The 26,273-nt window shown below is 49.7% G+C and overlaps 1 protein-coding gene across 1 annotated transcript in view; it reads left to right on the top strand.

The window, feature by feature from the left end:
- The first annotated feature begins 471 nt into the window (after window positions 1-471).
- Window positions 472-26,273, top strand: part of LOC104306894 (alpha-2-macroglobulin-like protein 1) — a 33,624-nt gene continuing 7,822 nt past the window's right edge. The window contains exons 1-25 of the mRNA XM_054163917.1: window positions 472-530; window positions 907-1,090; window positions 2,032-2,194; window positions 3,252-3,304; window positions 4,151-4,168; window positions 5,890-6,049; window positions 6,616-6,700; window positions 9,585-9,699; window positions 10,033-10,147; window positions 10,564-10,673; window positions 11,365-11,532; window positions 11,844-12,074; window positions 12,928-12,991; window positions 13,765-13,910; window positions 14,632-14,781; window positions 15,787-15,903; window positions 17,187-17,334; window positions 18,718-18,835; window positions 22,146-22,371; window positions 22,492-22,618; window positions 22,909-23,030; window positions 23,529-23,583; window positions 25,148-25,231; window positions 25,631-25,807; window positions 25,957-26,038. Of these exons, the coding sequence (XP_054019892.1) occupies window positions 472-530; window positions 907-1,090; window positions 2,032-2,194; window positions 3,252-3,304; window positions 4,151-4,168; window positions 5,890-6,049; window positions 6,616-6,700; window positions 9,585-9,699; window positions 10,033-10,147; window positions 10,564-10,673; window positions 11,365-11,532; window positions 11,844-12,074; window positions 12,928-12,991; window positions 13,765-13,910; window positions 14,632-14,781; window positions 15,787-15,903; window positions 17,187-17,334; window positions 18,718-18,835; window positions 22,146-22,371; window positions 22,492-22,618; window positions 22,909-23,030; window positions 23,529-23,583; window positions 25,148-25,231; window positions 25,631-25,807; window positions 25,957-26,038 (3,077 nt within the window). The remainder of the gene's footprint in view (window positions 531-906; window positions 1,091-2,031; window positions 2,195-3,251; window positions 3,305-4,150; window positions 4,169-5,889; window positions 6,050-6,615; window positions 6,701-9,584; window positions 9,700-10,032; window positions 10,148-10,563; window positions 10,674-11,364; window positions 11,533-11,843; window positions 12,075-12,927; window positions 12,992-13,764; window positions 13,911-14,631; window positions 14,782-15,786; window positions 15,904-17,186; window positions 17,335-18,717; window positions 18,836-22,145; window positions 22,372-22,491; window positions 22,619-22,908; window positions 23,031-23,528; window positions 23,584-25,147; window positions 25,232-25,630; window positions 25,808-25,956; window positions 26,039-26,273) is intronic.

Here is a 26,273-nt window from a genome sequence, read left to right as displayed (position 1 = left end):
GAGCCTATGTCCTGAATGACGACACTGCCAGCTGTGTGTTGGGGTGAGCTCTTGGTGCATGCTGCACAGCAGCAATCCATCTCCTCATGAAACAAAAGGATGCAAGTTGACAAGTGATCAGGACCTGGCCTGGGTCACTGATCAGCAAACTTCCCTCTGTTTTATTTTTTTTCCATGGAAAGTCCATTTGGTCAGATGTCTTCATGACAGCCTTGCAGCAGGGAATGTTCTGAACTGGTGGCTGGCAGCCCATGCTGCTGCTGTTGGCTAAGGGGCACTTGGCATGGTACACACACCTCTGCTGCTGCCTGAGTATAACCTTAGGAGGGGTGAAGAGGTGGGGAAAGGCTGGCTCCTCCCCCCATCCCATCTCTTCATTTAGCCTGAAAGAAGAGAGATGATGCCCCTAAAAACAGCCCTCAGTAATTTCAGAAGAGGGCCACTGGAAACAAGGCAGCAAGAGCCCCCAGGATGAGGACAGCTGTCTTCCTGAGCCTTCTGCTCCATGTTGCAGCTGCTTTTCACCAACTGTGAGTGATGTCCAGCTTCTGTTTCAGTTTCTTTCATGAAGACATCAGTCTAGGTAGATAGACCACATGACAGGCTGGCAGCTCTGCTTTCTTATCTATCAGACCACAGCAAAGCATAGCCTTGCCTCCCATGCGTTAGATTGAGCTAAAATACAAGCCATGTTTACGGGATGCTTGTAAGTCAGACATTAGGCCATGAGCCGTTTGCTTCTCCAGCTGCTGTGCCAGATCAGATTGCTGCTGCCTAAGCTACAGAGTTACAAGGCCACTTCTGAGGATGGCAAGGGATGGCTTTGGGGAGTTCAGGAGATGACTGAAGTAAGGGATTTAAGAAAGATGAGATACCATCTCTGATGTCTCATTTCTCCTGCCACAGGCACTACCTGGTGGTGGTCCCTGCAGACCTCCGCTACCCATCCACTCAGGTTGCCTGCCTCCATATCACCTGCTACGAAGTGAAGCTGCAGGTGAAGCTGATCCTGGAGCGCTCTGCAGGACATGAGCTCCTCGTGCAAGAAACCATCCAGAAGGAGAAGACTTTCATGTGTACCAAGTTCTGGGTGAGCTGCCCTGGGCAAATACCACCACTGGTTTTCCCTTCAGGAACTCTGAATCCCTTGTGTTACTCCCTAACCAGGGATGATGAGGTCTGCTTTGCCTCAGAGTGAGCCTGCCAGGAAGTGTAATGAGTGGTGCATAGGGGTGTGTAGTCCAGTCCAGTATCTGTTGATCACCACTGGATCACCCTTCTGAACCTAATTTTCAAATTGAGGTATACCACACTTCTGGATACATAAGAATAGCCCAGATGAAGCAGCTTTAGTTCTTGTCTGAGTGGCTTGTACAGCTCCACAGCTAAAGCCTGGGGAAATGGTGGTTTGCATGACAGACTGCAGTTTCTCTACAGCCCAAAGTCAGGCAGCAGCTCAGCTCTTAGGAGCTACTGAAGAGCAGCTGGATGGAAATGGATGTGCTTGTGATTTTTAAACAGCATTGTGGAGTGGATCCACTGTTAGTGGGAACTGAGCAAAAATGTAGGATAAGGCAGACATGCCTAAACAGTGTCCCTTCTGATACACAGTGTATGCTGTGGCTGCTGGTGTCTTTGTCTGCTGGGTTCAGGAAGACCCTTTTGTGGTCCTTTTTAATCTGCCTTTCACACCTGTGCTTGCTGGGTAGTTCTGAAGACCCAGTACAGCTCAATCTCCCTTGATTCTCTGCTACCATATCCCACCTTCGACCCACAAGTGTCAGGTGCCTGCTTGTCACTAGAGGCAAAACTCCTTAACCAGGGGGGAAAGGACAGATTCTATGACATGTGGGGTCTCCTTGTTGTCAAATAGGACTCATTGAGATCTGGATATTATCTGGACCCAAGCATTGAAGGGGATGTCCTGGGACAGATGGAGGGGAACTTGTTAGTTCTTCACTCTCAGTTCCTGCTCAGGGCCCCCTAAGATTATCTGGGGGGATGCACATTCTCCTCTTTGTGTCTGTGTAGGTTGCACCTCCAGCTGTTGATACAGAAGAGATTGCTACTGTCAAATTGATCATCACAGGCAAAGGGGTCAGTATTGAGGAGAAGAAAACTGTTCTGATCCGTAAGGTCCGCAGCGGCACTTTCATCCACACAGACAAGCCCGTCTATCAGCCAGGGCAGACAGGTGAGAGCTGCACATGGGCCCTGAGCTTTCTGCTGGTAAGACCATATGGAAATTGTGTTATTGCCTAAAATGAATGGATAGCCCTAGCAGAAGGATTTGAGGCAATGTGTCCTGTTGATGTGATGGTTTAGAATAGAAGAAACCAGGTTGGAAGAGACCTTCAAGATTATCGTGTCCAACCTATCATCCAACACCACCTAATCAACTTAACCATGGCATCAAGCACCCTGTCCAATCTTCTCCTGAACACCTCCAGTGATGGTGACTCCACCACCTCCCTGGGCAGCACATTCCAATGGCCAATTACTCTCTCAGTGTAGGACTTCCTCCTAACCTCCAGCCTAAACTTCCCCTGGCACAGCTTGAGACTGTGTCCTCTTGTTCTGGTGCTGGTTGCCTGGGAGAAGAGAACAACCTCTGCCTGTCTACAACCTCCCTTAAGGTAGTTGTAGACAGCAAGAAGGTCACCCCTGAGTCTCCTCTTCTGCAGGCTAAGCAACCCCAGCTCCCTCAGCCTCTCCTCACAGGGCTGTGTTCCAAGGCCCTCACCAACTTTGTTGCCCTTCTCTGGACACCTTCCAGCAAGTCAACCTCCTTCCTAAACTGAGGGGCCCAGAACTGGGCACAGGACTCAAGGTGTGGCCTAACCAGTGCTGAGCACAAGGCAGAATGACCTCCCTGCTCCTGCTGGCTACACTGTTCCTGATGCAGGCCAGGATGCCATTGGCCCTCCTGGCTGCCTGGGCACACTGCAGACTCATGTTCAGCCTATTATCAACCAGCACCCCTAGTTCCCTTTCTGCCTGGCTGCTCTCCAGGCACTCTGACCCCAGCCTGTAGCGCTGCCTGGGGGGTTCAGTCTGGGTAGTGGTGACTGTGAAGCTGCAGGGGGCAGGAGGTCATTGTCCATGGTACCTGATGTATGTGAAGGTCCATGTCAGATGTTACCACAAACGTTTATAGAATGGAGACAGGGGCTGGGGCAACAGGCAGAGCAGGGGTCCATAGGGAAGGACTGGGATCTGCTAAACATATTCCCTGCTTCCATTGCCTGCAGTGAAATTTCGCGTTGTGACCCTGGATGAGGAGTTCAGTTCGCTCAACGATTCGGTAAGCCGTGACCGCGGGGCTTGTGGCCAAGGCTGCCTTGTTCCTTGCATAGATCCTACTTCCTTTCTACTCCCTCATCTGCCAAAGCTCCAACCTTCCCACAGGAACACCTGGGCTGTACTTGAAGAGTGACCAGGGTAGAATAGTGACTCAAGTTAAAGCTCAGGGAGATGGCCAAGGGTGACACGGCTCTTGCTCACCTTGCTGAGATGGCCATGCGAGCACAAGCAAGTGGCACACCGATTGCTGATGTGATATGGCCATGCAGGGAGTGAAGAGTTTTTGCAAGTGGGGTTTTCCTGGGGGTGTGCTGGGGAGAGATGCTCTTAATCTGGCTCCTGTGAGTTGGAACAAGGGAAATTCTGATTAGACATTAGCAAAAAAATGTGCACTGTGCCAATGATCAGATCCCGAAACAGATGGCCAGAGAAGGCATCCTTGGAGGTGTTTAAAACTCAGATTAAGAAGTCCACAAGCAATCTGCTCTAAGAAAACGTGCTTCAGCAAGGTGTTTGACCACATGACCTCCAGAGGTTCTTTCCAAACAGTGTGACCCAGTTCCTCTGTAAGCCCATCGAGAGAGGCAGAGGACTCTGCCAGAAAGTCATCAGCAAGTGGTGGAAGAGCTCCAAATTACCTTTTCCTTTCCCTTTCTCTAGACCTGACTGTACTGCACCCACTCAGTGTTTTTCTCTTTCTGTGACTTCTTTTACTTTATACTATTGTCAGTGCTCCAAATTTCCAAGCAATTAGTTGCATATCCTTCAGAGCAGGCTCTCTATCGGTGTGTTGCTGGTGTGTTTCTGTCTTCTGATGGTTTTGCCTTTCTTTTTTCTTTCCTCCCAGATTTCCCTGCTGCTCCAGGTGAGTGATGCTGAAATCTGCTGTTGTGGTAATGCTGATGGTAGCCATTTCACTGAGCAATTCGTGTTTGACCAACCTGATCTCCTTCTATGCCCAGGTGACTGCCTGGTGGATGTGGGGCAGGCTGTGGATGTGGTCTAGCTGGACTTCAGCAAGGCCTTTGACACTGTCCCCCACAGCAAACTCCTGGCCAAGCTGTCAGCCCCTGGCTTGGACAGGAGCACTCTGAGCTGGGTCAGGAACTGGCTGAAGGCTGAGCCCAGAGAGTGGTGGTGAATGGTGCCACAGCCAGCTGGCGGCCAGGCACCAGTGGTGTGCCCCAGGGATCAGTGCTGGGCCCCATCCTGTTCAATATCTTTATTGATGATCTGGATGAGGGCATTGAGTCCATCAGCAGTAAATTTGCAGATGACACCAAGCTGGGGGCAGGAGTTGATCTGTTGGAGGGTAGGAGAGCTCTGCAGAGGGACCTTGCCAGGCTGGACAGATGGGCAGAGTCCAAGGGCATGAGACTGAACACATCTAAGTGCTGGGTTCTACACATTGGCCACAGCAACCCCAGGCAGTGCTACAGGCTGGGGTCAGAGTGGCTGGAGAGCAGCCAAGCAGAAAGGCACCTGGGGCTACTGGTTGATAGCAGGCTGAACATGAGCCAGCAGGGTGCCCAGGGGGCCAAGAAGGCCAATGGCATCCTGGCCTGCATCAGGAATAGTGTGGCCAGCAGGAGCAGGGAAGTCATTCTGCCCTGTACTCAGCACTGGTTAAGCCACACCTTGAGTCCTGTGTCCAGTTCTGGGCCCCTCAGTTTAAGAAGGACATGGATACACTTGAAGGTGTCCAGAGAAGGGCAACAAGGCTGGGGAGAGGCCTTGAGCACAGCCCTGTGAGGAGAGGCTGAGGGAGCTGGGGTTGCTTAGCCTGGAGAAGAGGAGGCTCAGGGGAGACCTTCTTGCTCTCTCCAACTCCCTGAAGGGAGGTTGTAGCCAGGAGGGAGCTGGTCTCTTCTCCCAGGCACCCAGCACCAGAACAAGAGGGCACAGTCTTAAGCTGTGCCAGGGGAGGTTTAGGCTGGAGGTGAGGAGAAAGTTCTTCACTGACAGAGTTGTTGGCCTTTGGAATGTGCTGCCCAGGGAGGTGGTGGAGTCACCGTCCCTGGAGGTGTTCAAGAGGGGATTGGATGTGGCACTTGGTGCCATGACTTAGTTGGTCCTGAGGTGTTGGGTGACAGGTTGGACTTGATGACCTCTGAGGTCTTTTCCAACCTTATTGATTCTATGATTCCTGACAGGTTATACTGACCTGTGAGTGGAATGGTGGAGCTTCAAGTTTTCTTAAACTAGCATACTTCCAATGGCTTCTGGAGGTTACCCTCCCAGTGGCTTCAATAGACATTTGAGTTGTTCTAGGCTTGCAAGAACAGATTGACTTAGACCTTTAGGAGAAAGGCTGGCCTCAATAAACTTAAAGATGTTTTCCAATCCAAATGATTCTATGGTCTTGAGATTAGAGTATAGAGACTTGTAGAAGGAAACTCAGCTGCTGGGAGCAGAATGCAAGCATTCTGTGTTTCTTAACTAGCCCCTAGCAAACCTCACTCCTTAGCTAAGAGAATGTGCTCCTCTGTTAGCAGCACTGAAATCCTAAGGCTGAATTGCTAGTGATGTGTGGATCAGTGAGATGCTGACACAACTGTTTGCTTTCTTTCTTTCTTGTGAGTAAAGGACCCTAAGGACAACCGGATAGAGCAGTGGCTGAATGTGGTGCCCCAGGATGGTATTGCAGATCTGTCCTTCAAGCTGAGTGATGAGCCTCTGCTGGGGACATATGTCATCAGTGTAACCAATTCAAAAGCCTACAGCACCTTCTCTGTTGAGGAGTATGGTATGAGCATGTGGGGTTACCTGTCTGAGCTGCAGAGGACCTTGCCCTTTTGATCCAGGAAGCTGAGTGTTTATTCCATAATATTCCATATTCCTAGGAGAAAATGGGTAAAGCAATAGCATCTGCCATGGAAGAGAGTCTGAGCTGAGAGAAACCATCTGGGGCCCTTGGGTCAGTGTGGGAGGAATGTTGTGCATGGCCCCAGACTGTTGGCACAGCTGAGTCCTGCAGTTCTCTGTGCACAGACAAAACAAAGTCCCTTAGGATGGGCTTCTCCACAGAGTATGAGGTCCAGTGCCATCCCACTTCTCTTTCATCCCCTAACTGGAGTAAACATTGCAAATAGCTGTCAAAAGTGCAGAGACATGGACATGTTTGGGGTTTAATCTGGGAAGGAGCAATCAACCAGGCACTACATATAACCAATGCAAATCTTGCCTTTGCCCTTCTCACCACCTTCCTTCTCCGCTTCCTGGCCCTTACTCCACCACAGTCCATCTTCATGTGGAGTCTCTGGAATTTCCTGGCCAGTGTTTCCTGCAGGTTTCCATTTTTCTCTCTTCCAGTGATACCAAAATTTGAAGTGTACCTTGAGACACCAGACCAGATTTATGTACTGGACGAAAGCTTCCCGCTCCAGCTATGTGGCAGGTGAGGAGTCTGCTTGGAGGGATGGCTGAGTTAATTTCTGGCCTGATGAACACAAGGTGGCCAGGTAATCATGAGGGGAAATTTGCTGCCCTTCAGTTAAGGAGGCCAGAATCACAGAATGGTAGGGGTTGGAAGGGACCTCTGAAGATCATCTAGTCCAGCCCCCCTGCTAGAGAAGGATCACCCAGAGTGAATCATCCAGGAATATATTCAGGAGGGTTTGGAATGCCTCCAGAAAAGGAAACTCCACAGCCTCTCTGGGCAGTAGGTTCCAGTGCTCTGCCACCATCAAAGGGAAGAACTTTTGCTTCTGTTTACATGGAACATGCTGTGTTCTAGTTTGTGATGGTGGCAGCTTGTTACTTGGACAGCAGCACTCTGTGCTGGGTTAGGAACTGGCTGGAGGCTGAGCCTAGAGAGTGGTGGTGAATGGTGCCACATCCAGCTGGCAGCCAGGCACCAGTGGTGTCCCCCAGGGATCAGTGCTGGGCCCCATGCTCTTTAACATCTTCATTGATGATCTGGATGAGGGGATTGAGTCAGTCATCAGCAAGTTTGCAGATGACACCAAGCTGGGAGCAGATGTTAGTCAGTTAGAGGGCAGAAGGGCTCTGCAGAGGGACCTCAACCAACTGGACAGATGGGCAGAGTCCAACAGGATGGCATTCAACAAGTCCAAGTGACAGGGGCAGCATTTTGGTCACAACAACCCCATGCAGAGCTACAGGCTGGGGTCAGAGTGGCTGAGAGCTGCCAGACAGAGAGGAACCTGGGGTGCTGATAGGCAGCTGCCTAAACATGAGCCAGCAGTGTGCTCAGGTGGCCAAGACCAATGGCATCCTGGCCTGCATTAGGAATGGTGTGGCCAGCAGGAGCAGGGAAGTCATTCTGCCCTGGACTCAACACTGCTTAGGCCACACCTTGAGTCCTGTGTCCAGTTCTGGGCCCCTCAGTTTAGGAAGGACATTGAGACACTTGAAGGTGTCCAGAGAAGGGCAACAAGGCTGGGGAGAGGCCTTGAGCACAGCCCTGTGAGGAGAGGCTGATGGAGCTTCTTCACAGAGAGAGTTGTTAGCCATTGGAATGTGCTGCCCAGGGAGGTGGTGGAGTCCCCATCCCTGGAGGTGTTCAAGAGGGGATTGGATGTGGCACTTGAAGCCATGGTTTAGTCATGAGGTCTGTGGTGACAGGTTGGACTCGATGAGCTTTGAGGTCTCTTCCAACCTTGGTGATTCTGTGACTCTGTGTGTGTCCATTGCCCCTTGTCCTGTAATGGGACACCACTGAGAAGAGTCTGGTTCCATCCTCACACTCACCCTCTAAATATTTATAAGCATTAATGGGATCCCCCTTCAGTCTCCTCTTCTTCCTTGGCAATTGTTTGCACCCTGATGCAACTCAAAGAATTCCTTCTGGTACTGGAATGAACCCTTTCCCAAAATCACTCCCAAGTCTCTACACACAAAGCAGGGGAACAACCTGCCCTTTGGTGAGCAGCCATTTGTGGGCCAGGACATGGCAGGTGTTTGATGTTCATCCCCAAGGGAAACAAGGGGAAGTTTAGCCAGGTTCTACCATGGAGGAAGCTAGGGAGAGGCAAACCCAGGCACTGCCCAAGGACAATACTAGGGCTAACAACCTCTTGTAAAAGTGCTTTCTTAATGAATGGCACTTTGTAAACCACCCATGCCTCTGCTCATAAGATGATGTATGCATTCAGTATATCCTGGAGTTTTTGCAGGGGATGCTGATATTTAGGATGAGAGGGAGTGGCCTCAAGTGGTTCCAGGGGAGGTTTAGATTGGATATCAGGAAAAGTTTCTGTACTGAAAGAGGGGTCAGGCATTGGAACAGGCTGCCCAGAGAGGTGGTGGAGTCACCATTCCTGGAGGTGTTCAAAAATGAGTAGACATGGCACTTTGGGGCATGGTTTAGTGGTCATAGTAGTGCTGGGCTTACTGTTGGATGTGATGATCTTAGAGGCCTTATCCAACCTTAATGATTCCATGATACTGTGACAGTACAGAGCACTGTGCTGTGCCAGCACCTACAACACTTGCTTCTCCAGAATACATTTGTTTGGCACTAATTCTATCACAGAGCCCTTGATCTCCCATCATTGCAGTGCCCTAGACTGACCTTGCTTAGGTCAGGGCTCCTGAGCCTGCTGTGTGGCTGCCACTCCTGTGCTCTATGGTAAATATCCATCAATATCCCTCTAATACACCCCCATGGCCAAGAAGGCCAACGGTATTCTGGCATGCATTGAGAGTGTGGCCAGCAGGTCACGGGAAGGTCTCCTCTACTCTGTCCTGGTTATGCCACACCTAGCCTAATTTCACCCAGTTTTGGGCTCCCTGTTTCAAGAGAGGAAATTACTGGAGAGAGTCCAATGGAGAGCCACAAAGATGCTGAGTGGACTGGAGCATCTCTGCTGAGGAAAGGCTGAGAGACCTGGGGCTCTTTAGCCTGGAGAAGGGTCTCTTCCCAATGCTTATAAATATCTCAAGGGTGGAGATCAAGAGGGTGGGCTCTCTTCATTGGTACCTAGTCATCAGACAAGGGGCAATGATCACAAACTAGAACACAGGAGGTTTCACTTGAACAGAAGGGAAAGCTTTCCTCTGACCGTGCTTGAGCACCGGACCAGGCAGCCCGGAGAGATTGTGGAGTTTCCTTCTCTGGAGTCTTTCAAAACCTGCCTGGATGCCTTGTTGTGCAACCTGTTCCAGGTGCACCTGCTTTAGCAGGGGGATTGGAGTCCCTTCCAACCCCTACCGTTCCGTGAGTCTGTGAATAAGTGATTTCTGAGGTGATGCAAAGCAAGGCCTGTGTCCTCTCACTCTGTGTGTGACTGCCTTCCTTTCCCTCCTCTCCAAAACAGCTACACCTATGGGAAAGCTGTCCAGGGGAAGTTTCATGTGAGCCTTTGTCAGAAGATAGCCTCATTCCTGCCCAGCGCTTCCAAACCTAATCTCTGTCAGGAATTCCACAACCAGGTGAGATGCGTAGGAGGCTATGAGCTGTATTCAGAGACAGTTGTGCTCAGCTCGTGCGTAAGGCAAGGTTGCTGGAGGCCTCAGTGAAACTATAGTGATGCCACCCCCTGGTTTTGATAGCTTCACCAGTGGTCTGCTGGTGCTGCCTATTCGTAACCGTGCCGCTGGCTGTGACTGGGTGTGCATCATCTGCCTCCTCTATGTCCTGGATTGCTGTATCAAAGAGCAAGCTCCCTGAGGGCAGGGATTTTGCATTGCTGTTTCTGTGCCATTTGGGTAATTTTTACCATAAATCTCTTGCTTGGACCTTGTTTCCTCTCTCTGTGCTTTCAGACAGATGAGACAGGCTGCTTCTTCACAAATGTGAGTCTCTCCTCCTTCAGCCGAGACTTTCGGTACTATCAGGAGAGCATATTTATAGAGGCCATGCTGGTGGAGGATGGCACAGGTAACTGGAAACAACTCAAGTCACTGGGAAGAGGCACATGATGATAAACTAATCTTTCTAAGAGCACTGGAGCCTTTCAGGCTAGTGAGAACTCTGAGATTTCTGAGCCCATCGGTCTGCCATCTAACCTGACAGATACAGACAGAGCTACCAGATCAGAATGGCATGGCATGCTCAGTCTGAGTATCTGCAGTCTCAAGTGGTGAAGCTTAGGGACCTCTGTAAGGGCTAGAATTAAGTGGGAGGGAGACTAAATATGCAAAGCCCTGTGCAGATCCTCTCCCTGGCATGAGATATGTCTGGGACTGAACATGTGCATTAGTGTCACCAGCGGGGCGTGCTGCAGGGAAATTGCTGAGGGGTGCTTGGCTTCCTTGCTCCCTCCTTTATGTTTCTGTCTCACTGCTTTCTTTTAGAGATACACACCAATGTTTCCCACAAATTACTCATCTCCAAGCTTGTTGGGATGGTCCTGTTTAGTGATGTGAACTATTACTACCATGCTGGAGAAGTGTACAGAGGGAAGGTAATTACAGCCCTGTGGAGGGAAGAGCATGAGAAATGCCTTTGCAGTGACTGTTGGGTAGTATCTTTTCCAACCTCACCTCCAGCTTGGGAGGGCATCATTGACTCCCAGAAATAAAACCCTTGAATGATCAAATGTGTGAATAACACCCAAGACTTCTATTTAACATCTTGGAATCATAGAATCATTAAGGTTGGAAAAGACCTCCAGGACCATCAAGTCTAACCACCAGCCCAACACCACCATGCCCACTAAACCATGACCCAAAGTGCCATGTCTGGGTGGTTTTTGTAAACACCTCCAGGCATGGTGACTCCACCACTCCCTGGGCAACCTGTTCCAGTGCTTGATCACTCTTTCAGGAAAGAAAATTTCCCCAATATTCAGCCTAAATCTCCCCTGGCACAAGAGTGTGCCAAATAAGCCTTGAGTAGCAACACCTCTGGTGGTCCATATTGGGGTGGAATTTCAGCAGCTGGGAGGCCTGAAGGGGCTGAGAGCGTGGGCATGAGTGAACACAGCAGTGCAAGTGATAATAGGAGGTGACCAGTAGCAGTGTTGATGATGATGTTAGTGACTGAAAGGGTGACCTTGTTATCTTTGGAAATGCTGCTTCTGACTGGAGAAGCAGAGCATTCTGTCCACTGACTTGGCTCTTCTGCACTTCTCTTGCTTACCATGATGTTCTCAGATTAAAGTCATCAACTACCATGGGAAGCCCCTGAAGGACAAAACAGTCCTTTTCACACTAAGCTGTGGTGAGCATCAGTTTAAGCAGAAGTACATCACTGGGGACTCTGGGACAATTTCATTTAGCCTGAACACAACTGCTTGGAACAGCACCTCAGTCACCCTGGAGGTAAGTGAGGAAAGGCCTGGCTTGTTGGCAGAGGTGTGCACACGTCTCGGAGCTATTCACTGCCCCACAGGCATCTCCCTCATTCTTGACAGCCAGTGATTCAAACCTGAAACATCTCAGTGTGTTCTGGGTGTCAGCTCCCTGTGAGAGACGATTCTCTGAATCCCAGTAGCTTTCCTTGCTGTCTGTGCACACCTGTGCTGTGCTGTGCTGTTACTCAGACCCAGCCTGAGCTTCTTACCAAGGATGGCTCCCAAGGGACTTGCTTAACTCGAAAAATTAACTGTGGGGTTTTTGTTTTGTCTCACCAGGCAAGTGTCCTGCGTGAGGATTCAGGCAGAGAGGCTGGGACAGTTGATTTAAACTTCCAGACCAGTACTTACTTCGTGCGGCCGTTCTACAGCAGCAGCCGCAGCTTCCTCTCCATCGCGCGCGTGCCCCAGACGCTGCCCTGTGACAGGAAGCAGGCTCTGCAGGTGGACTTCAGCATTCACCAGGAGGACCTGGAGCATGGCCCCAAGCGTGTCATCTTCTCCTACTTTGTGAGTTTCTGGGCATGTACCAGTGAGTGACGGCTCAAGGCACAAGACCAGAATCTCCTCCAGATTCCAGCCTGATGTCTGATAGATCTGACCCACCCTGGCGGGGAGTGGCTCATCTAGCCAGCACTGGGCTGGATCCTGGGCCCGCAATCATAGCAAGAAAGGCAGCACCTTTCTTTTGGGCTCTGTACAGGTGTAGGGCAGGTACTGTCCTTACCTCCCCTCCCCTAAGTTCTCCCTGCTACCTGAAAGCAACTAGAATAGAATAGAATAGAGTAGAGTAGAGTAGAGTAGAGTAGAATAGAATAGAGTAGAATAGAATAGAGTAGAATGGAATGGAATGGAATGGAATGGAATAGAATAGAATAGAATAGAATAGAATAGAATAGAATAGAATAGAATAGATTAACCATGTTGGAAGAGACCTTTGAGATCATCAAGTCCAACCTATCATCCAACACCATCTAATCAACTCAACCATGGCACCAGGCTCTTCTTAAACACCTCCAGTGATGGTGACTCCACCACCTCCCTGGGTAGCACATTCTAATGGCCAATCTCTCTGTGAAGAACTTCTTCCTACCATCCAGCCTAAACCTCCCCTGGCACAGCTTAAGACTGTGTCCTCTTGTTCTGGTGCTGGTTGCCTGGGAGAAGAGACCAACCCCCACCTGGCTACAACCTCCCTTCAGGTAGTTGCAGAGAGCAATAGGGTCTCCTCTGAGCCTCATCTTCTCCAGCAAAGCTCATATCCCTCCCTGTTCCCCCATTTAATACTCAGTTTCAGGTTTATTTTGGTCTGCATAGTGACCTCAAAGGCTGTGACTGACATTCCTATCCCTTTCTTCCCTAGGTCACAGGGAAAAGAGGGATAGTCCATGCAGGTCAGAAGACTATATGGGTTGGGCTGCCAAGGAGTAAGTGCACTCCCCTGTTTCATGTTTATCAAGCCCTCACTGGCCAGTGGCATCCCATTTTACTTGGTTGTGTGGCGTGAGCTTCTTTGCAGCTCAGAGCTGGCTCCCCACTTGGCTGTTGCATCAGAGCATCATGCCTTTCCAGTTTTCTTTTCCTTCTTGCTTGGTACTGAGAGAACAATACTCAGCATTCCCTAGGCCATAGGCTCCTAGAATCACAGAATTATTTCAGTGGGAAAAGATCTCCAAGATCACCAAGTCCAGTCATCAACCCAACACCACCGTGCCCACTAAATCATGTCCCAGAATGCCATGTCTACAAGTTTCTTGAACTCCTTTAACGATGGTGGCTACACCACCTCCCTGGGCAACCTGTTCTAGTGCTTGACCACTCATTCAGTAAAGATATGTTTCCTAATATTTAATCTAAACTTCCCTTGTTGTCTTCCTTTGCAAAGTCTTTTGCTGCTCCTGCACAGCAGCAGGAAACTCTAGCCTTACCCTCTACCAAACTCTCCTGCTTTCATTTGCAATTGAAGTCCAAAGAGATGTTTCATCTCCCTGAGACAGTAAACAGAACCAGGAAGAATCTTTTGGTGATCTTGGATACCAGGCCCAGAGATGTGCTGACTGTTTCAGTGGTCTCCAGAAATCTCCTTGGTTGTGCAAGACTTGAGGAAAAGAATTAAACAGACTCACACAAAATGGCAAAAGCTGGTCAGAGTCCATCTTCACTACCAAATCGACTTTCTCTTCTTCCCTCTCTCCTCTAGTGCTGAAAGGCTTCTTCTCCATTCCTCTGACTTTCACCTCCATCTATGGCACCTTTCCAAGACTTCTTGTTTATGTCATCTTCCCCAATGGAAAAATCATCGCCGACTCTACGTTCTTCAGCGTCTCCCTGTGTTTCAGGAATAAGGTAGGAGCTGTGTCTGAGGCTGTGTGTGAGAGGCTGTATGTGTCTGCTGCAGTGAGAGAAGGGACTGAGGCATGCATGTGTGGCTTGGACAGCAGCACTCTGGGCTGGGTCAGGAACTGGCTAAGAGCTGAGCCCAGAGAGTGGTGAATGGTGCCACAGCCAGCTGGCAGCCAGGCACTAGTGGTGTGCCCCAGGGATCAGTGCTGGGCCCCATCCTGTTCAATACCTTGATTGATGATCTGGATGAGGGCATTGAGCCCATCATCAGTAAATTTGCAGATGACACCAAGCTGGGGGCAGGAGTTGAACTGTTGGAGGGCAGAAGGGCTCAGCAGAGGGACCTTGACAGGCTGGACAGATGGGCAGAGTCCAACAGGATGGCATTCAACAAGTCCAAGTGCCAGGGGCTGCACTTTGGCCACAACAACCCCATGCAGAGCTACAGGCTGGGGTCAGAGTGGCTGAGAGCTGCCAAACAGAGAGGGACCTGGGGGTGCTGATAGGCAGCTGCCTAAACATGAGCCTGCAGTGTGCCCAGGTGGCCAAGAAGGCCAATGGCATCCTGGCCTGCATCAGGAACAGTGTGGCCAGCAGGAGCAGGGAGGTCATTGTGCCCAGTACTCAGCACTGGTTAAGCCACACCTTGAGTCCTGTGATTCCTTCCCTGCTCGGGAAGGGACAGAAATGTTACTCAGGCATTGCCTTTGTTCTTCCTATCCAGGTAGAGCTGAGCTTCTCCATGCCAGAGACCCTTCCTGACTCAGAGATTGGTCTCCATCTCCGGGCAGCTCCTGGGTCCACCTGTGCGGTCTGGGCGGTGGATCAGAGCGTCTTTTTGGGTAACCCAGGAAAAGAGCTCAGCAGCTCTTCGGTGAGTGAGCATTCTCTGACTGTTTCCTTTCCTTTGCACTGACATGAAGAGGGAGGGAGAGCCACAGGCCATTGCACTGCCCAGAGGGATCAGCAGTGCTCTCAGTGTGGCATGGGTAAGGCCTTGAGGGCATGCAGTAAGAAAGAGGTTGAACATCACACAGTGCAGCGCTGGTAAATTAGCTTCTGTTGATCTGTCTCATGTTGAGGTCTCATGGTAAGGGATCTCTGCACTATCTACAGGAGCAGTGTGGCCAACAGGACCAGGGAAGTGATTGCACCCCTGGACTCAGCATTGGTGGGGCTGCATGTTCAGTACTGGGTTCAGTTTTGGGGCCCTCCCTGCAAGAAAGACATTGAGGTGCTGGAGCGGGTGCAGAGAGGGGAAATGAAGCTGGTGGAGAACAGGCCTTGTGAGGAGTGTCTGAGGGAACTGGGGTTGTTTAGTCTGGAGAAAGTGAAGCTGAGGACAGACCTTGCTCTCTACAACTCCCTGAAAGGAGGTTGTAGCAAGGTGGGAGTTGGTCTCTTCTCCCCAATAACAAGTGATGGGATGAGAGGAAATGGCCTCCAGTTGCACCAAGGGAAGTTCATGTTGGGTATTAGAAGAAACTTCTTCCCTGAAAGGGTTCTAAAACATTGAAACAGGCTCCCCAGGGAGGTGGCTGAATCCCCATCCTTGGAGGTGTTTAAAAGGGGCAGAGATGTGGCATCAAGGGACATGGTTTATCACCAGCCTTGGCAGAGTTAGATAGCAGTTAGACTCTGTGACCTGAAAGGTTGTTTCCAAGCAAAAAGAATCTGTGGTGCTGTAACTCTCTGTTCAACTCAGTGGGTTGTTCTGGCTCTACCAGAAGAGAGCCAGGGCAGAGTGCTGGTGAGTCTGGGCTTCATGGCCTATGTTGATGCACAGTAGCCAAAAGCAATCCAAACAGGACTTGGATGTCTGACAGGAAGGGAATGCCAGGTTTTATTTGTGCTGATTTTTTTCCCCTTGCTTTCTCAGATCTATGGGCTGTTCCCATCTGTTTTTAGCTCCAGGTATCCTCCCCAAGTTTCTGAAGTTGATAATTCATGTGGCTACCCAAATGTTGATGAGGCTGATATATATACAGCATTCAGGGTAAGAAGGGTTGGTTTTGTGATCCGATGCAGTGGGTGGGAGTTGAGGCATGGGAAGGTCCATGGAAACAACAGGAGGAATTATTTCACTATGAGGGTGATGGAACAGGCTGCCCAGGGAGGTTGTGGAGTCTCCCTCTCTGGAACTATTCAAGACCTGCCTGGATGCAGTCCAGTGTGGCCTGGTATAGGTGATCCTGCTCTGGAAGGGGGTGTTGGACTGGATGGGCTCTCGAGGTCCCTTCCAGCCCCTGACATTCTGTGGTTCTGTGGGTTAGGACAATTCACAAACTGGGAGATGTGTGGACCCCTGGCTTCACCAGTATCTTAGGGAGGCAGTTCCAGACAGTAGAATAGCATAGCATAGCATAGCATAGCATAGAATAGAATAGAATAGAATTGAATTGAATTGAATTGGAGTAGAATAGAATAGAATAGAATAGAATAGAATAGAATAGAATAGAATAGAATAGAATAGGAGTAGAACAGAACAGAAGCGAAGCGAATTGAATCAAATCGAATCGAATTGAATCGAATCAAATAGAATAGAATAGAATAGAATAGAACAGGAGTAGAACAGAACAGAACAGAACAGAATCGAATAGAATTGAATCAAATAGAATAGAATAGAATAGAATAGAATAGAATAGAATAGAATAGAATAGAATAGAATAGAATAGAATAGAACAGAACAGGAGTAGAACAGAACAGGAGTAGAACAGAACCGAACTGAACCGAACCGAATAGAATAGAATAGAATAGAATTAACCAGGTTGGAAAAGAACTTTGAGATCATCAAGTCCAACCTATCACCCAACACCACCTAATCAACTACACCAGGGAACACATCAGCTTTAGGACCTTGTAACTCATGTGTTGCTTGATTAAAAGACTTGAAAATGTTGACCAAGAAGGAACTGTTGTATGGTCACTGTGCTTTGGTTATGTGATTCAGCATGTCAGGGATTATTGGTCACTTTAGTTGGATTTCCCATTGTTTGTTTAGTCTTCATAGCATGAGCAGTTGCACTCTGCAGGCTGGGAAGGAATAGTTCCTAAATGACTATGTCACCCAAAAAAGTCTGGCTGATTTAGGCCAGATGGATTAGCTCAGCCCACTGATGAGGATCTGAGTAATTCTCTTGGAAAGTGAAGCAAGAGAATACTTTACCAAGCCAGAGGACAGCCAAGTGTCCACTGCATAAAGAGACAAGAAGGCACAGGCCAGAGGGTAGATAGGAGAGGACAAGCTTTTGGTTGATCCGTTTGTTCTTTATTCTACAGGATATGGGGCTGAAAGTTATGTCCAACACCAAAATCAGGAAACCCAGGGTGTGTCAAACCACTTCATCAACCACTAGGCTGCAGGAAAGAAGAATTTTGAATTACAGGCCCATCTTGACATATACCCAGTCCCACAGAGCACGCAGCAGTAAGATTTGCCAGCTGTTCATTCTTATATGTCATACTTGGTCAAGTAAATGCAGTCCTGTGTGTGATCTAAGGGGCAGTCATTGCTGTAACTGCAAAGAGAACAGAAGGAGCATTCCAGGGCCCTAAACCTCTTGTGTTACTGTAAGTCTGCCTGGGGTTAGAATAGAATTAACCAGGTTGGAAAAGACCTTCAAGATCATCGAGTCCAACCTATCACCCAACACCACCTGATCAACTAAACCATGGCACCAAGTGGCACCTCTTAAACACCTCCATTGATAGTGACTCCACCACCTCGCTGGGCAGCACATTCCAATGACCAATCTCTCTTTCTATGAAGAACATCTTCCTAACATGCAGACTGAACTTCCTCTGGCACAGCTTGAGACTGTGTCCTCTTGTTCTGGTGCTGGTTTCCTGGGAGAAGAGACCAACCCCTGCTGGCTACAACTTCCCTTTAAGTAGTTGTAGACAGCAAGGTCTCCCCTGAGCCTCCTCTTCTCCAGGCTAAGCAACCCCAGCTCCCTCAGCCCCTCCTCACAGGGCTGTGCTCCAAAGCCCTCCCCAGCCTTGTTGCCCTTCTCTGGACACCTTCCAGCCACTCAACATCTTTCCTAACCTGAGGGGCCCAGAACTGGACACAGGACTCAAGGTGTGGCCTAACCAGTGCTGGGTACAGGGCACAATGACTTCCCTGCTCCTGCTGGCCACACTGTTCCTGATGCAGGCCAGGATGCCATTGGCCTTCTTGGCCCCCTGGGCACACTCCTGGCTCATGTTCAGCTGCTGTCAACCAGCACCCCCAGGTCCCTTTCTGCCTGGCTGCTCTCCAGCCGCTCTGCCCCCAGCCTGTAGCACTGCCTGGGGTTGTTGTGGCCAATGTGCAGAACCTGGCACTTGGATGTGTTCAATCTCATGACCTTGGACTCTGCCCATCTGCCCAGCCTGGCAAGGTCCCTCTGCAGATCTCTCCTACCCTCTAACAGATCAATTCCTGCCCCCAGCTTGGTGTCATCTGCAAATTTACTGATGATGGACTCAATGCCCTCATCCAGATCATCAATAAATATATTGATCAGGATGGGGCCCAGCACTGATCCCTGGGGCTCATGACTTCTAGCTCTGAAATGTTAGAAAGCTATCTGGATTCCAGGTTTCATCTGTGAGGTGAGGGAATTGTCACCCTTCCCATGGTGCCCACAAATGCAAGTAAGGTCCAAAGCACCTCTTGGTATTTGAACTGAGGCAAGACATTTTACCACTGGGATAGCACTTCATGTTCCAGTGCCATGCTTCCCAAGAGGTGGCTGGGTGACCTGAGCTGGGCTGGAGCTCCTCTGCACTGAGGGTCCTGTGGTGACTGGATCTTTGTTGTTTCCAGGAGAGCATCTGACAACATCTACTTCTCATCCCACTCTCTTTGCACCTGTTTCTTCAGATGAAGAGAGAGAACACAAGTATTTTCCCAGAACCTGGATATGGGATTTGTTTTCTGTGGGGTGAGTAGAGTGAACAATTGGGGGCTCTAGTCTGAGCAACTCAGTGTGACCTGTGTGGCAGCAGATACAACTAAGACCATAAGCTGCTGAGGAAGACACCTAGGGACATGTCATGGGGCTCACTCAAACTGTCCTGTCATTTTGCATTGGAGATGAGGTCTGCATTAAAGCCCTATGAGGAGAGGCTGAGGGAGCTGGGGTTGCTTAGCCTGGAGAAGAGGAGGCTCAGGGGAGACCTTCTTGCTCTCTACAACTCCCTGAAGGGAGGTTGTAGCCAGCCAGCTGGGGGTTGGTCTCTTCTCCCAGGGAGCCACCAACAGAACAAGAGGACACAGTCTCAAGCTGTGCCAGGGGAGGTTCAAGCTGGATGTTAGGAGGAAGTTCTTCCCAGAAAGAGAGACTGGCCATTGGAATGTGCTGCCCAGGGAGGTGGTGGAGTCACCATCACTGGAGGTGTTTGGGAAGAGCCTGGGTGCGGCCCTTGGTGCCATGGTTTAGTTGATTAGATGGTGTTGGGTGATAGGTTGGACTTGATGATCTCAAAGGTCTTTTCCAACCTGGTTAATTCTATTCTATTCTATTCTATTCTATTCTATTCTATTCTATTCTATTCTATTCTGTTCTACTCTACTCCATTCCATTCCATTCCATTCCATTCCATTCCATTCCATTCCATTCCATTCCATTCCATTCCATTCCATTCCACTCCAAATGCATTTCCCCCTGCTAGATGAGCTTGTAGAAACAGTGTCTCTCCATGGAAGGTGACTGGCATGGGACTATAGCAAAGTGGGTGCAGTGCAGTAAAACAGTTTGGTTTACTGCCACACTGCCTGTGATAGCCAAGTGGGACAGCATTTCTCAAACTGTGCTCACAGGATGCATCCTGGGATGCAGGGGAAGCTGATCTCCACAGGACTGTTGTGCCCTGTGAGAAAAGCTCAGTGAGTGCACAGGGTATGCTGAGGGTGCTTTAGGAGGTTTTAATCTCTGAAGTGAAGATTTTTTTGTCTGGAAACTGGAGTCTGCTCAGGCCAGATGCTACCACTTCTGCCCTCTCCTTCCAGGCAATTCCATCTCTTCAGCCTCTAGCAGCAGATATTTCCTGTGTCATCTGTCCACAAGCCTGTTGTGAGCAACCAAAGGTCTCAGAACACAGGAGCTTTCACCTCAACTTAAGAAAATACTTCTTTAGCTGGGTGCACTGCAACAGGCTGCCCAGAGAGGTTGTGGAGTCTCCATCTCCAGAGGCATTCCAAACCCATCTGGATATGTTCCTGTGTGATTCACTAGAGGTGATCCAGCTCCAGCAGGGGTATTGGACTAGATGATCTCTAAAAGTCCCCTCCAACCTTTACCAGTCCATGATTCTGTGATTGTGTCACAGAATCACAGAATCTTAGAGGTTGGAAGGGACCTCCAGAGATCATCAAGTCCATCCCCCCTGCCAAAGCAGGATCACCTCGGGTATTCCACACAGGAATGCATCCAGGTGGGTTTTAGGAGACTCCACAACCCCCATGGGCAGCCTGTTCCAGGGCTCTGTCACCCTCACTGTAAAGAAGGTTCTCCTCATGTTGAGCTGAAACCTTCTATGTTCAAGTTTGCATCCATTGTTTCTTGTCTTATTACTGTGCACCACCCAAAAGAGCTTGGCCCCCTCCACTTGACACCTACCCCTCAGATATTTATAGACACTGATCAGATCCCCTCTCAGTCTTCTCAAGACTAAACAGCCCCAGGTCACTCAGTCTGTCTTCATAAGGGTGATGCTCAAGTCCCCTAATCATCCTTGTGGCTCCCTGTTAGACTCTCTCCAGCAGCTCTCTGTCTCTCTTGAACTGGGGAGCCCAAAACTGGACACAATACTCCAGGTGTAGTCTCACCAGTGCTGAGCAGAGGGGGAGAAGAACCTCCTTAGGCCTGCTGGCCACACTTGTCTTGCTGCACCCCAGGATCCCATTGGCTCTCTTGGCCACAAGGGCACATTGTTGTCCCGTGCAGAACTTGCTGTCCACTAGGACGCCAGGGTCTTTCTCCATGGAGCTGCTCTCCAGCAGGACAACCCCTAACCTGTACTGGTGCCTGCTGTTATTCCTCCCTAGGTTCAGGACCCTGCACTTGTCCTCATTGAACTCCATGAGGTCTGCCTTTGCCCAGCTCTCCAGCCTTTCTAGATCTTGTGTTGTGTGTGTTTGCCACCCTGCATGTGCCTGGCAAAAGTGAATGTCTCATTACTGGAGTCCAGCAATGTAACTAGCTTTAGCCAGAGCTGTCTTTCTGCCTTCTGTGGTAGTAGCCACAGCACAGACTGCTGCTCTCTGATATTGTGATGCAGCCACAATGCAAATCTCTGCCCTGGCTTTATGCTGGGCTTCAAGCTGCCAGTGTCTCACAGGAAGGTGAATGTCTGCATGTAACGGTTTGGCACAAGGGCTAAACCCTGCTCCCCCAGCACAGAAGTGAGGTGAAGAGCAAAACACAAAACTCAGGGCTGAGATAAGGAGAGAAGAGTTTAATGTAACATAAGCCATCATAAGCACAGGGTGTAATTACTTTAGCTAATAATCTAATTAATCTAATAATACAATGCATGGCTACCTTAGCTTAGCCTATTTGCAGAAGCAGCACAGTGAAATACACCAGAGAAAAACCCCAGCATAAAACAGAAAAACAAGGGCAGCAGCTACCCAGCTCCCACTCCTCCTGCCACCATGCCTGCAGAAAAAGCCAGCACCCAAGAAGCCAGACCCCAGAAGCAGCAACCAGAACAAGAAGCCTCTCATGTTGCAATCTGAACTTCAAGCCCCACAACAAAAGCTCCAGTGAGCACTTTCACTTGTGAAGCTGGCATGACTGCCACATGGCATGAACAGCAGCAGCACGTTCAACTCAATCCATGGCACTGCCTCTGCCTCTCTTGCTGAGTTCTACTGATGTTGAGTCAGTCCTATTGCTCTTCTGCTGTGTGGGTTTCCATCCCTAGGCCAAGAAGAATAGAACTGCTGATATGTGTAAAGCATTTTTAGATGTGTGAAGGGCCAACAACTGCCTGAGAAAAGCACTGAATGGGATTGATGGCATCTTGCAGTCATGTCATGTATTGTCAAAAGTGTCCTGAGGCAGGGCTTCCTACTTCTACAAGGGCCTACTGGTAACCCTAGAAGGGCTACAAGCTCATCAGAGGTTAGGGGTTAGGATGAGGACAGGGAATGGGGTGCAATGGGGAGAGGAGCACAGCCCAGGTCACCTGGTGGTGTGAACAGCAAGATTCAGTCAAATGCTTCTGTTGCTGTTTACTTCTCCTCAGTCCCAGCGGGAAAAAGAATGTCACTGTCACTGTGCCTGGCACCATCACAGAATGGAGAGCAGGGATGTTCTGCACAGGAAGTAATGGCTTTGGACTTGCACCAGCTTCCAGCCTGCGTGTTTTCAAGCCCTTTGTTGTGGACCTCCCACTACCATCTTCTGTGATCCAGGGTGAGACCTTCACGTTGAAGGCCACAGTCGTCAGCTACCTGCAGCGATGCTTGAAGGTAGGCAAGCCCTTAGAGAGTCTGAAAGAAAACCAGGGTTTGGGTAGGTAGGAGATGGATGAAATCTATGGCCTGTGATGTTTATCTTGTTACCACCTGCCATCCCTCCTGCCCCTTCAGATCAAGGTAACCCTGGAGGAGTCTGCACACTTGCAGCTGAAGCCCTGCAAAGGCTGTGTCTATAGCAGCTGCTTATGCGCCGGCGAAGCTAAGACCTTTCAGTGGAGCGTCACAGCTGAGCAACTGGGTGAGAAGAACAGGGAGTCAGTGGGGTGGCATTTGGGAAGGGATGGGACCAAGGTAGGGGTGTTTTCTAAGAGCTGATGTGGAGTGAGCAGTCATTGGCCCGGGTAACAAGAGAGGGCTTGTTTGCATTCCTCCAATGCTCCTTGTATGCATTCCTCCTATGGTCAGCAGCAAGTAAGCCATAAAGGGCTCTGATCTAGTTGCTGGTTGTCATTACCTGACTTTTGTTGTCTTAATGGGAAGTGCTTCCTGGAAAGATGCTTTATGTACCTAAATGTGTGTTGTTTTCAGGCCTCACAAATATTACCCTCAGCACAGAGGCTGTGGCCACTGAGGAGCTCTGTGGTGAAGAGAGACCATTCGTCCTAAAGCAAGGGCAGAAAGACACAGTCGTCAAGCTGCTTCTAGTCCGGGTCAGACAAGCTGTTGTGTTACCTACACCTGAAAGTGGCCTTTGTGCAATCCACAGGTTTTGTGGGGGCTAATTTTGGGGGTTACCCTTTGCAATTCAAGCTGTGTAATGAGAATCCCAGGGCCCGAGTCTGACCCAACTGTAAGGGCCGATGGCTGTGGAAGGTAGAGCTGTGTCCATGCTTTAACCATGTGCAGCTTTCTACATCCTCACTCCTGAGCTCTCTGCTGAATCTCACAGCATCAATTTCACAAACATTCAGAGGTTATGATATTCTGAAAATGTTGTTTTCTTATTTGAAATGGAACTTAGAGAATCATGGAATGCTTTGGATTGGAACATGAGTGACCCTCGTTTACGTTTTCATGTGATGATGATGTTACTCTGTCTGACTTTCCAGCCTGAACCCAGATTTTGTCCATAGCTATTTCTAATGCACTTGTAATCCTGTTTCTCTCCTGTGTGCTCATCATGATGCTGCTTCTGTGTGCTCCAACAGCCAGAGGGTGTGTTGGTAGAAAAGGCTCACAGCTCCATCCTGTGTCCCAAAAAAGGTAGAGAGATTGTTTTCTCATCCCTGTCCTTGGGTAACCACCTTCTGGCTCTTTCTGCTTACTGAAATATTTTCTCTGTCACCATGCCCATGCTACAGAAGCTCACTCTAATTGTAGTGGCAGCTAGAACTCCTTGCTAAGTATGTGGGAGGGTCCAATCTTTTTGCATCAACATCCCTGGCATTACTCATAGAATCATTTTGTTGGAAAAGACCTTTCAGGTCATAGACTTCAACCATTACCCAACTCTGCCAAGGCTCCTAAAGCACATCTCTCAGCACCACATCTCTGCATCTTTTAACCACCTCCAGGGACACATTACTCAACCACCTCCCTGGAGAGCCTATTTCACTTCTTGAGAAGCTTTTCAGTGAAGAAGGTTCTTCTAATAACCAACCTAAACCTCCTTTGGTGCAACTTGTTCTGTGATACCATAAGGCCCTGTTCACCTTTAGTAATAAAAGCAGACTGCTGAACATGGCAAGGCAGGAGACCATAGGAGTGGTGTTCCTGTCTTGAATTTTGTGGTGAACAACAGGGCCATTAGTGGGTTCTGAGAGCATGAGGTGAGTTGAGAAGACATGCCTGCAGCTAAAATCCAAAATGGGATGGAGCAACTTATGTGCCTTTGACCATAGAAGGTTTCCAGGTGCAAATCTTCTCAAGCTCTTTAGAAAGAAGGCTGTTAGCATAGTGCAGTCATCATGAGCCAGCAGTGTGCCCAGGTGGCCAAGAAGGCCAAGGGCATCCTGGCCTGCATCAGAAACAGTGTGGCCAGCAGGAGCAGGGAGGTCTTTGTGCCCTGTACTCAGCACTGGTTAGGCCACACCTTGAGTCCTGTGTCCAGTTCTGGGCCCCTCAGTTTAGGAAAGATGTTGAGTTGCTGGAAGGTGTCCAGAGAAGGGCAACAAAGCTGGGGAGGGGTCTGGAGCACAGCCCTGTGAGGAGAGGCTGAGGGAGCTGGGGTTGCTTAGCCTGGAGAAGAGGAGGCTCAGGGGAGACCTTCTTGCTGTCTTCAACTCCCTGAAGGGAGGTTGTAGCCAGGTGGGGGTTGGTCTCTTCTCCCAGGCAAGCAGCACCAGAACAAGAGGACACAGTCTCAAGCTGTGCCAGGGGAAGTTTAGGCTGGAGGTGAGGAGGAAGTTCTTCCCAGCAAGAGTAATTGGCCATTAGAATGTGCTGCCCAGGGAGGTGGTGGAGTCACCATCCCTGGAGGTGTTTAAGAAGAGCCTGGATGAGGCACTTGGAGCCATGGTTTAGTTGATCAGATGGTGTTGGGTGAGAGGTTGGACTTGATGATCTTGAAGGTCTTTTCCAGTTTGGTTTATTCTATTCTATTCTATTCTATTCTATTCTATTCTATTCTATTCTATTCTATTCTATTCTATACATGGAGAAAACTGAGGCTGGAATAGGACAGAGTGGGGTGAGCTGCAAGCTCTGTGACAAGAAAATGGGATGTTAGCACAAAGCAGTCTTGTAAAGTTCCTGGGGATTTTGAAGGCTATGTTCATGAGAATCTTTCTTTTTGTACTCCACACACAACTCACTCCACTGGTGTCAGGGAATCCAGCACAGGAGTTTGTGTCCCTGGTGTTGCCTCCAAATGCAGTTGAAGGTTCAGTCAGAGCCACCGTCTCAGTCACTGGTAAGGAATTCAGCTACCCCAGTACCTTCCCAAGTCCCATATTTCCCAAGGTATCCCTAGAAAGCCCAAACCTAGAACCATCTCCTCCCTTTATGAGGTTTCCAAGGTTGCACTGCCTTGTTCATGTCATGTCTGTAGCTGTGTTTTCTGATTCCCAATAAAGTAAAAGCAAGGGAGAGAGTGTTCTCTTTATGGGCTACCCCTGCCAGGATGGAGATGTCTGCTGTCCATATGGAGGGCACAGTGGAACTGATAAACTGGCAAGACAGAGGTGACCCCACACTGCTGCACTGGGGCTGCCTTGCCTGGTGCACTGCTGGGAAGGGGTCACAGGTAGGAGGAGGTGAATCCTCAACTGTCCTGCCCAGGAGGTGTCAGGATGCCTATGCTCTGTGCCAGGTGACCTCATGGGGACGGCACTACAGAACTTGGACCACCTGGTGCAGATGCCCCATGGCTGTGGGGAGCAGAACATGGTGCTGTTTGCCCCTGTTGTCTATGTGCTGCAGTACCTGGAGAAGACGAGGCAGCTGACCCCTGAGATCAAGGAGAGGGCCGGAGGGTTCCTGCGCAACGGCAAGTACAGCAGCCCCGCCTTGCTCCTCTGCCTCCCCTGGGTCTGACTCACTAACAGTCCTGGCTGCTTGGTCAGCCAGCCCATTCCCTTCACAGTGATTTCATTGCAAATACTGCTCTGCACACTAATGCCTTACCCTGCTTCCCAGGATACCAGATACAGCTGCAGTACCAGCACCCTGATGGTTCCTACAGTGAATTTGGTGCCAAGGATGAGTATGGCAACACTTGGTAAGCCCTGGGCTCTCCTCCTTGCTATCTACTTGCTGTCTGACAGCCTGGATGTGAGCAGCTTTCTGCTTCCAGCATTGAATCCTTTCCATCCTATTGGCCCAAAATGTTCCAGATGCTTTACAGGCTAGGGCACCCCTGGGGTATGGAGCTCTCTTTGGACCAGCAAGTTGGGAATAGCACAACAGTAGGTGAGGAGTGACCCACCAGTTTTGAAATCCCACTTTCCCTCCTC

The sequence above is a fragment of the Dryobates pubescens genome, chromosome 8 (genome assembly GCF_014839835.1).
Source record: "Dryobates pubescens isolate bDryPub1 chromosome 8, bDryPub1.pri, whole genome shotgun sequence".
Lineage (NCBI taxonomy): Eukaryota > Metazoa > Chordata > Aves > Piciformes > Picidae > Dryobates > Dryobates pubescens.
This window is presented reverse-complemented; position numbering and strand designations above follow the sequence as displayed.